The 10,898-nt window shown below is 38.1% G+C and overlaps 2 protein-coding genes and 1 pseudogene across 2 annotated transcripts; 2 read left to right on the forward strand and 1 right to left on the reverse strand.

Moving 5' to 3' along the window:
- Nucleotides 1–205: 205 nt before the first annotated feature.
- LOC131769754 (uncharacterized) lies at nucleotides 206–2,207 on the reverse strand (annotated as a pseudogene).
- Nucleotides 2,208–5,786: 3,579 nt separating this feature from the next.
- On the forward strand, nucleotides 5,787–7,547 carry LOC131783048 (uncharacterized). Its single transcript, XM_059099801.2, has 2 exons — nucleotides 5,787–6,421; nucleotides 6,695–7,547. The coding sequence occupies exons 1-2, from the start codon at nucleotides 6,091–6,093 to the stop codon at nucleotides 7,027–7,029; spliced, it is 666 nt and encodes a 221-aa protein (XP_058955784.1). The 5' UTR covers nucleotides 5,787–6,090; the 3' UTR covers nucleotides 7,030–7,547.
- A 995-nt stretch (nucleotides 7,548–8,542) lies between these two features.
- LOC136282960 (uncharacterized) lies at nucleotides 8,543–10,898 on the forward strand. The gene is made up of 5 exons (XM_066171121.1): nucleotides 8,543–8,657; nucleotides 8,746–8,963; nucleotides 9,414–9,504; nucleotides 9,909–10,058; nucleotides 10,229–10,898. Exons 1-5 carry the CDS (start codon nucleotides 8,543–8,545, stop codon nucleotides 10,777–10,779), a joined length of 1,125 nt encoding a protein of 374 aa, XP_066027218.1. The 3' UTR covers nucleotides 10,780–10,898.

Here is a 10,898-nt window from a genome sequence, read left to right on the forward strand (position 1 = left end):
GGCGAAAGTTTAGTTTGACTGATAAAGCACGATCCCCCTATACTAGCGGCGCCATTTTTTAAGTTTTGAACTGTTTATTTATCGACCTCGTAAGAAATGATAATATGTTAACAACTCTTATTTGGTCTATGAATTCACTCGCGCTATCCTATAATATTCAAACGTTTCGTTTGGGCAAAACCCTCGTGAAAACATTTCACTTTTTTAAGGCCACTAAGTATAAGTCGGTAGTTAAGTATGTGTTCATCCTGTCAGTTCTGCGACTCGGTAACTGCTTAACGAACAAAAATCTTCCAAAAGTCTCCCTTTGACAAAGTTATAAAGGTATCGCCGTTCGTGTCGTCGCACAGGCGATTTCTTCCGGTTGTCCTCCAGCGATAGTGACCAGCAACAAATGCAGTGAGATCGTATAAACGTGTTTCACCTGGTCTTCTTTTATGCCTCCACTTCCCTACGAAGATCGAAGAGATAAGAGTTGTCATCTTTCATTCTAACAAAAGAGAGACACGAGTCTAGCAGGGTGTTCGTCTGGCCGCTGAAGTACTGGACTACAGTTTTACCAAAGTTTTTAGTGGCAGTGGTCACGTGGAACGTACGTCCCTGTTGTTTACTGCAGTGGAATCTCATCCGAGTGAAAGACAAGTGACCTCTGAGTTCCTTCATGGCGCTAGTTGTGATACCCATTTTTTTTATTAGTGAAGTTGTTGATCCCGCGGTACGATGGCTCAGTGGTCCAAGCGGGAGGAGTGGTTTAACTATCTACTATAAAGATGGATGTAAGAAGCCAGCCTCCTAGCAATGTTAAACAAAGACCGTATATCTCACATCAATTCTAAAGTATTCTTCGTATAGAAATGCGAAATTTTGTGGATTTATTTATGTAAAGTATTGTTGATATCTCGATTCGTTTGAATGATTTGGACACGACAGATTGCGATACATATTTTTATGCGGTATCATCTCTTGGTACAATTTACCTACCTCCGTCCAAGTCTCACTTGATAATTTTCAAAGAAAAAGATCAAATTTAGTTTCTAAATCGCAGTTCTTATCATCATCAACACATTCTATAAGTGTACTTTTACCCTTAACATCATTACTGATATTATCTATGCTTTTCGTTACACATTGCCTACGGCAATGGCACTGAGTCTTCGTTTAACGGCTTGTCTCGTAGGTGATCATTTCCTTTATTTCCTAATGACTGACTCGTAAGGGAGAATGTAGTAAACAACTGAACGCACAACAACGTGAAATCAATTTGTTTAATATAATAAAGACGCAAAACTTGTGAATGATGACGCCATATATGCGTCTGTCCTCCAATGGAGCATAGGTAAGAACCAATCAAATAGTCACTCTCAGGTTAAACGATATTTATTACTTACGTGTTTGGCACAATTATGCTTTGTAGTTCGGATGACACTGGCCGCCCTCCGTTTTGCCGCTTCACCGACGAGAAACATCCACACAAGTGCCCTGCGTTGGTTTTATCAAAACATATCACACACAGATGTTTCTTAGTGTTGTTTTTCGTCGGTTTTTAGGGTGAGGTCGATTGTTTGAGTTCCTTTGATTGATATTTTTAACTTCGAGTAGCGGTTAACAGCATAGGTCAACTTTTTTCTTTTTATTTCAGATTTAAGAAAAGCAAAGGGAGGCCAATGAATCGTTAATCAATCTCCACTAGCCTTCGGATACTTCTTTAGATTTCTATTGCCAGATTTAAAGAATAGAATAAGAGGTTAATTTATACATTTTTTTTAGGGAATATAGTGAGCAAAACCAAGTATGACAAGACCATGTATAATTACACACACGCTCTAAAATTGATCGTAAGAGCTTTTGCAGTTGAATTTTCTCAGTTAGCTGTTCTCCTTTGCACCATAAAAAGATGATAATTAGGAAAATGAGGATAAGTTTATGATGATAATTATGGTAAAAAAACAGGCTGACGGTGCCCCAAATTTCTAGCATAAAAACGGATTACAAAAGAGATTTTTGTTTCTTTATCTTAGCCTTGTGCCGCTCTCGAATACACAGAGGAATATACACCAGAAAAATGTTTTCAACCTACCTGAACTGAACCATAGTATGTAGAAACCTTCTACCTTCTCCTGCCGGGTATTGTTGTTGAGCTCGCAAAGCTTCTTCGCGTTATTGCCATTGCGATAAGCATTAAACGACTTGCAACTGTTGTTTCCCATACATTTTTAGCTGACATTCAAACTCATCGGCAACATCAGTTTTGTTGATGACGCGATCAAGTAAAGTGAAATCTGCAAATTTGTAAGTAAAAATTGTCGATGCAGAAACATTAACTATAAAAAAGTGAAACTGTAGGTTCTGATCGAGTTATTACTTACCAACTTGAGTTTCAAAAGCGCTTGCACAGAAGTCATTGTCACAACGAACAACACTACCAGAAAAATGCGAAGAGATACGAGGACCAATTGCTTCAGCCTCCGAGGAAGCATAATATTTTTTTGGCTTTCAACGAGCTTCAGGTCGTTTCCTCTACGTAGCTGCTACAAAAATGCTAGTCTATCTTAGAATAACATTGAATACCAAGTCGAGACTATTTGTTGATAATAGCTGGTCAAAACACTCAGCGGCAAATAAATCACCCGGGCTATTTCTCTCACTTGCAGCATGTAGTAATTTTACTGAATAGGAAGACAAATTTTGGATCATAAATGATCCAGTAGTCACCACTTCTCCACCGTTGGCAAAATAAGACAGAATCTTTCAGGACTAGTTTAAACCGCCATTTTCATCATACTTCACAAGGGTTTAAAAAACAAGAATCTGTCAGACAAAATAATAAGAACTACAAAAGCCAAAGAAGGCAACTCAAAGCGGTCTAACTTCTTCTTATTTATAAAATAATTTTCTTAATTTAATTTTTTAGTATTTTTTGTACATTGTTGTGTATAGGCTTGGCCAAAACGAAGTAAAATCATGCAAAAATTGTTGGAGCAAACTTTTTCGGGGCGATGTTTCGTAGTGTTAAACTATATAACTCTATTGATATACTGGCCAAAACAATTAGAATTTGGAAAAAAACAGTATTGTCTCTGCTAATCATATTTCAGCCCATCTATGCTGTATTCCTTGTATAAATATGGATTAACTTGTGTCGTTCAAAACATAATTTGTGCCCCTGTTCGCCGAGTTTTTGAGACGTTAACCACCAAGAGATCGCTAGTGTAGAATGGAAAGATCAGGGGGTGTAGTTCAAGGCTGGCATCGTTAAAGGGTTGGTCCGTTAGAGACAATTATTTGGGCCCTTACGATGTATTTATTTCATGTGGAATAAAAGCATAAAAGACTCCTCTAAAGATCTCTCTTGTTTTAAAGAAACTATCATAGCTAAAGTCGATAGATAAGCTGTAAATGATCAATGAACGAAACTACCCCTCCGGCGACTTTGTTAAGTTCATTGTAAGATCCTACCAGCGGAGATGAAAACCAAACTCACCAACGGTTCGTATAGAAGCAACACCAAACAGACTATGCCAAACGATCGAACTTGAAAATTTTTAGAACTAAATTACAATACATTTGGGATGATTATTTTATCATTATTATTATTAAAGTTGCATGGAGCATTAAGTCACCGTTACAGCGATTATGTGAAAGCGTGGTACCTGGTCGAGAAGCTTTTCATTGTTAGCCGTTCAGGGATCGTGACGTGATATCATTTGTTATATTGTAATCAATAACATGACTCAAAATAAAACCTATTCATAAAAGTAATTTAGCCGACTCCGTATCAATATGAGGGGATGTGAAAAAAGTTATCAATTATAGACAAGTTTTCTATCGCAGACGACGAGCGACCACAAGCTAAGTAGTTCACCGTGAAAATTGTCAAATACTCGCAAACGATTCACATAACAGAAACGCCATACACGCTTCGCGGCTGACACAGTTTGTCTTTGTGACTCTTATTGTATTCTTGACCGTTTTGTTCGTTGCGGTGAATAGAGACCTTTTGGAAACTAAACTCAATAAAAATAATAAATCAGCTGTCAATAACGAATAAACTAAACTTTCCCATGGAACAACCTCCCTCCATTGTGAGGATTTGGCCAGAAACAAAGTAAAATTATCACAAAAGATAATTTGTGCCTCCGCATTACCGAGTTTTTGAGGCAGTAACAACCAGGAGATCGCTAGTGTAGGATGGAAAGACCAGGGAGTGTACGTCAAGTCTGGCATCTTTAAATGGTTTGGAGACTATTATTTGGGCCCTTACGATGTATTTATTTGATACGAAATGAAAGTTTAAAGGGCCTCTCTTAAGATCCCTCCTGTTTTTAAGAAACTATCTTAACTACAGTCAATAGGTCAGCTGTAACTAATGAATGAACTAAACTTCCCCTCTGGCGACTTTTCATTGTTAGCCGTTCATTCTGAGAACCTACTGGCGCAGGTGAAAACCCAACTCACCCACGGTTTGTCTAGAAGCAACACGCTAATGTAAAAAGCAACACCAAACAGATTATGTCAAACGATCGAACTTGAAAAATTTCAGAACTTCATTACAATGCATTTGGGATAAATATTTTATCATTGCATTAAGTTGTATAGAGCATTAAGTCACCGTTAGAGCGATTATGTGAGAGCCTGCTACCTGATCGGGTAGTTTTTCATTGTCAAGAATATGACTCAAAATAAAACCTGTTCATAATGGTAATTTAGGCCTCACTTAAGACTTATTAATGAGCGGGTTGATGAAAACAGCTATCAATATTAAACAAGTTTTGTTTCGCAGACAACGAGCGACCACGACCCAAGTTGTTCACGGTGACAATTGCCGAATACTCACGAACGATTCATTTAAAAGAAACACCATGCACGCTCCGTGGCTGACACAGTTTGTCTTTGTCACTCTTAATGTTTCTTGACCGTTTTGTTCGTTGCGGTGAATAGAGACTTAACTCATTAAAGTTGTTCAGTCAGCTGTCAGTAATGAATAAACTAAACTTCCCCCCAGCAGCAACCTTGTTATATTTATTGTGAGGATTTGGGCAGAAACAAACCAAAATTATCATAAAGATAATTTGTGCCTCTGCATTATCGAGTTTTTGAGGCATTAACAACCAGGAGATCGCCAGTGTAGAATGGAAAGACCAGGGAGTGTACGTCAAGTCTGGCATCTTTAAATGGTTGGCCCGTTGGAGATTTGGGCCCTTACGATGTATTTATTTCATGCGAAATAAAAGCTTAAAGGACCCCTCTTGAGATCCCTCTTGTTTTTGAGAAACTATCTAAACTACAGTCAATAGATCGGCTGTAAATAATGATTGAACTAAACTTCCCCTCTGGCGACTTTGTTAAGCTCATTGTGAGATCCTACCGGCGGAGATGAAAACCCAACTCACCCACGGTTTGTCTAGAAGCAACACACTAATGTTTTTCTCGTATGCTACTTTCTAAGGTTCACAAAAGCATAATTGTTATGAACTCTCTTGACACACCCTTTTCCAAGAATGTTTTTGAAGCCGTTCAAAAAACTCGCAGCACGTGTTTTATCGGGTCAAAAACCACTCGGCTACGCCTCGTGGTTTTAAACCCGATAAAACACTCCTGCTCGTTTTTTAAACATTACATTGAATATGACTCAAGAATACAAGAATATGACTCAAAATAAAACCTGTTCATAATGGTAATTTAGGCCTCACTTAAGGTGGGACTTAACCTAAAATTTGACTACAAAATGCAATTTTTGTTTTTGGAGAAATCTGAAACTTCAGGCATAGAAGAAAGCCATGACATGAGTTTTTAAGACTAATTTGCTTTATTTTGTTGCCTACGATAAGTTTTCTGCAAGCTAGTAAAAAAATATTTTTGGTTACCATGGCAACGCAACGTAGCATCTTTCAGTCTTGCTCCAATTTGAAGCCCGAAAGTCCATCCAATTCCTAGAATTTCCTCAGTATTTTCAAGAGGAAGCTATATGACCCCTTACATGAAGTATAGCTAGTCGGAGGTGGCGTGGGATTGAAAGCTGGCGTGTTTTCAACTGTGGAGATACTGTGAGAGCGAGATTCGAGTTTTATATCAGCGAAGTTTTTGTCTAAAATGCCAGGAGGGAAGAAGAATACTGTATATAGAAGAAAGCGGAAAGGAAAGCCTTTTACTGGAGTGCAGAGATACGCAAGGAAAGCGAAGAAAATGCCGCGTGCGGATAGAGAAGTCACAAACTCAGCATCGAGTTCCTCGTGTGATGAGGCTCTGTCAGATGCCGAAAGTGCTTCCATCAGTGCTTCGAGACTCAAAATGAGACCAGAAGATTCACCAGATAGTTCATCAAAGATTTCTGATGTAAATGATTTTCAGGGAGAGGGATACAGACTTGTAGACCTCAAGAAATTATATGCCACGTTGTCTGAAGCACATGTGTGCGAGGAAGGTGAGAAAACATAAGTGAACATCTGTTTTACTTTTAACCTTTTCTTTACTGTTCATGTCTCGTAGCATATGCTAGTAACAGTGTGCAGTTTCCATTTTTTTCTCTAAGAATGTTTTTTTACTTCTCTTCAGTACTATCTTTATTGTTTTCATTTATTAAAAATTACAGTTGTAACTGTCTGTTGTGTGGTATGTGGTGAATAAATTTTGTGACTCATATACATGTATGAGAATGCACAAAATAACTTTAGTGTATACTGTTATTATGTTCTAGGGAGTTTAACTCTGAAGGAGAATTCTTCTGGGAGAAATGGGCTAATGGCAGACCTCTCTGTGGAGTGTAGCTCCTGCCTTGAAGCTTCTACTGTGTGCCATTTTCATAGTGGAGCTGCCAGCAGAGCAAGAATAATGCAGAGACTGGTAATTCCAGCAGGGGAGTACACTCAGAAGGCCTCAGAAGAAAAGGACAAGAGGCGGTTGAGAAAATCGGACCTTCAGACCTCTGCTAAAGAAAAGAAGCGCCGGCAAGGAGAGCAAATGAGGCGCACACGCAGAGAAGATGCCCTACGGGAGGCTGATGGTGATACCTATGAACCTGGAGGCTTCTAAGTGACTGAAAGAAACATTTGCTATGATATTGGATAGTTCATAGCCATGCAAATTTGTGCAGACAATCTTCGTTTTAGCTTTTTAACTTTAATCGCACTTTTCTCAAAATGTGCATTTTGCGCATTCTAGAAAACATATCTCATAGAGGATTTAACCAATTGACTTGAAATTTTCAATGTTTATTGCTTTCAAAGAGTGTCTGGGAATGAGCAAAGGGTTTTTCTGTAGCTTTACTTTGTCAAAAGTTACAAAGAAAATTGTGGTGGAAATTCACCCCAAAAATTTTGCTTTACTTTAACTGGAGGCTGGAACCAAAGTTTTTTATATTTTTTAAAACTCTATGCTCATCCCCATGATTAGCCTATATACTATATAGTTATAAAAACAAATCAGAGCTAGCTGCATTCCATATCAAGATTTCTTTTCTAGAGTACATGTGGGTTGTGCACAGTATGGGGTAACAATATTTTGCTGGTATCAGGTTACAAATAAACTGTGTGCAGAAATAATTGAAAAAACTGAAATCTGTGATTCATTAGCTTTTCAGTGATATATGGTTTTATATGGTTTAACTAAAAACTGTGGATGTGACAAGTCATTGAAAAAAGGGGTCTTTTTTAGGTTAAGTCCCACCGTAAGACGTATTAATAAGCGGGTTGATGAAAACAGCTATCAATATAAACCAAGTTTTGTTTCGCAGACACCATGCACGCTTCGCAGCTGACACAGTTTGTCTTTGTGACTCTTAATGTGTTCTTGACCGTTTTGTTCGTTGCGGTAAACAGAGACTTTTTTGGAAACTAAACTTGAGTTGATAAATCAGCTGTCAATAATAAATGAACTAAACTTTCCCCCCCCGCGGCAACCTTTTTATATCCATTGTGAGGATCTAGGCAAAAACAAATGAATTCGTCAACGATTTGCAACGACGAAACACCAACTAGATTCTATCTCTACTGAATCGAATGAGCTTGAAAACTCTCACGAATTCGTTAAAATGTGTTCTTGACAACCGTTACATAATATAACACTACGAAACATCGTCCAAAAAGGTTAGATTCAATAATTTTTACATGATTTTCTTCGTTTTAGCCAAGCCTATGTACATACCAACGTACGAAAAATGCCAAAAAAATTAAAATAATAAGTGATTGTATGAATTAGAAGAAATTAAACTGCTTTGAGTTGCCTTCTTTGGCTTTTGTAGTTCTTCTTATTTTTGTCTGACAGATTCTTTTTTTTTTAATCCTTGTGGGGTATGATGAAAACAGCGGTTCAATTTAGTCCTGAAAGATTCTGTCATATTTTGTCGAAGGCGGAGAAGAGGTGACTACTGAATCATTTATGATCCAAAAATTGTCTCCCTGCTTATTTGCCGCTGAGTGTTTTGACCAACTGATATCAACAAATAGCCTCGACTTGGTATTCAATGTTATTCTAAGGTAGACTAGCATTTTGGCAGCAGCTGCGTAGAGCAAACGACCAGAGGCTCGTTGAATACCAAAAAAATACTATGCTTCCTCGGAGGTTGAAGCAATTGGTCTTTGTATCTTTTCACATTTTTCTGGTAGTGTTGTTCGTTGTGGCGAACAATGACTTTTGTGCAAGCGTTTTTGAAACTCGAGTTGGTAAGTAATAACTCGATCAGAACCTGCAGCTTCATTTTTTTATAGTTGATGTTTCTACATCGCCAATTTCCTATTGCAAATTTTTCAGATTTCACTTTATTTGATCACGTCATCAACAAAACTGGTGTTGCCGATGAGTTTGAATGTCAGCTAAAATGTATGGGAAACAACAGTTGCAAGTCGTTTAATGTTCACCGCAATGGCAATAATGCGAAGAAGCTTTGCGAGCTCAACAACAAAACCCGGCAGATGAAGCCAGGTGATTTTAAACGGAAGAAAGGATCTACATACTATGGTTCAGTTCAGGTCAGTTGAAAATATGTTTCTGGTGTACACATATTCCTTTTTATATTCGAGAGCGGCACAGGGCGAAGATAAAGAAACAAAAAATCTCTTTGGTCATCCGTTTTTATGCTAGAAATTTGGAGCACCGTTACCCTTTTTTAAACAACCTTCATTATCATCATAAACTCATCCTCATTTTCATAATTATCATTTTTTTATTGTGCAAAGAAGAACAGCTAACTGAGAAAATTCAACTGCAAAAGCTCTTATTGATCAATTTTAGAGCGTGTGTGTAATTATACATGGTCTTGTTATACTTGGTTTTGCTCACTGTCGTCCCGAAAAAAATGTGTAAACTAACCTCAAATCACCTCAAAAAAAAAAGCCGTATTGAATGCCTATCCTAAAAACCGACGAAAAACAACACGAAGGAACATCTGTATGTAATATGTTTTGATAAAACCAACGCAGGGCACTTGTGTGGATGTTTCTCGTCAGCGAAGTGGCAAAACGAAGGGCAGCCAGTGTCATCCGAACTACAAAGGAAAATTGTGCCAAACACGTAAGTAATAAATATCCTTTAACCTAAGAGTGACTATTTGATTGGTTCCTACCTATGCTCCATTGGAGGACAGACGCATAACTGGCGTCATCATTCAAAAGTTTGGCTTCTTTATTATATTAAACAAATTGATTCCATGTTGCCGTGCGTTCAGTTGTTAGTTACATTCTCCCCTAAGAATCAGTCATTAGGATTAAGGAATTAAAGGAAATGATCACATACGAGACAAGCCGTTGATCGTTAAACAAAGACTCCCTGTTATTACCGCAGGCAATGTGTAACGAAAAGCGTAGAGAATATGAGTATTGATGTAAAGGGTTAAAGCACTTGTAGATTGTGTTGATTATAATAAGAACTGCGATTTCGAAACTTAATTTTTATCTCTTTCTTTGAAAATTATCAAGTGAGACTTGGTCATTTTGCTGCAAATCCTGGAAAATCTTGCAAACATATTCTTGAAGCAAATGACTCTAAAGGAGATGGGGAATACTGGATCGACCCTGAGGGCAAAGGAAACCCTTTGAAGGTCTACTGTGATATGAAAACTGACGGAGGTAGGTGAAAGGTACCAAGAGATGATACCGCATAAAAATATGCATCGCAATCTGTCATGTTCAAATCATTAAAACTAATCGAGATATACACACTATTTAAGATTTTGCATTTCTACCTAGAACACTTTAGAATTGATGTGAGATGTATCGTCTTTATTTAATATTGCTAGGAGGCTGGCTTCTTACATCCATCTTTATGGTAGATAACCCGACCACTCCTCCCGCTTGGACCGCTGAGCCATCGTACCGCGGGATTATCAAATTCACCAATCACAAAATGGGTATCACAATTAGCGCCATGAAAGAACTCAGAGGACACTTGCGATTCACTCAGATGAGATTCCACTGCAGTAAACAACAGGGACGTACGTTCCACGTGACCACGGCCGCTAACAGCTCTGGTGAAGCTGTAGTCGAGTATTTTAGCAATCAGACGAACACCCGGCCAGACTCGTGTCTCTCTTTTGTTAGAATGAAAGATGACAACTCTTATCTCTCCAGGAATTGTTCCAGATGGGGATCCGACGAATCTTCGAACTTCGAAGGGAAGTGGGGGCATAAAAATAAACAAGGCGAAACACGTTTGTACGATCTCACTGCAATTGTTGGTAAGCACTATCGCTGGAAGACAACCAAGAAATTTCGCCTGTGCGACGACAATAAGAACGATACCTTTATAAATTTGTCAAAGGGAGACTTTTGGAAGATTTTTGTTCGTTAAACAGTTACCGACAGGATAAACACATACTTAACTACCGACTTATAATTAGTGGCCTTAAAAAAGTGAAATGTTTTCACGAGGGTTTTGCCCAAACGAAACGTTTGAATATTATAGGATAA

Source organism: Pocillopora verrucosa, chromosome 8 (assembly GCF_036669915.1).
Source record: "Pocillopora verrucosa isolate sample1 chromosome 8, ASM3666991v2, whole genome shotgun sequence".
Lineage (NCBI taxonomy): Eukaryota > Metazoa > Cnidaria > Anthozoa > Scleractinia > Pocilloporidae > Pocillopora > Pocillopora verrucosa.

Bases quoted from the DNA above. Each gene is read 5' to 3' on its own strand.
- LOC131783048 (XM_059099801.2), top strand. From the start codon at position 6,091: ATGCCAGGAGGGAAGAAGAATACTGTATATAGAAGAAAGCGGAAAGGA. The intron at 6,422-6,694 runs GTGAGAAAACAT...ATTATGTTCTAG, and splicing joins AGCACATGTGTGCGAGGAAG to GGAGTTTAACTCTGAAGGAG.
- LOC136282960 (XM_066171121.1), top strand. From the start codon at position 8,543: ATGCTTCCTCGGAGGTTGAAGCAATTGGTCTTTGTATCTTTTCACATT. The intron at 8,658-8,745 runs GTAAGTAATAAC...CAAATTTTTCAG, and splicing joins CGTTTTTGAAACTCGAGTTG to ATTTCACTTTATTTGATCAC. The intron at 8,964-9,413 runs GTCAGTTGAAAA...AAACCAACGCAG, and splicing joins CATACTATGGTTCAGTTCAG to GGCACTTGTGTGGATGTTTC.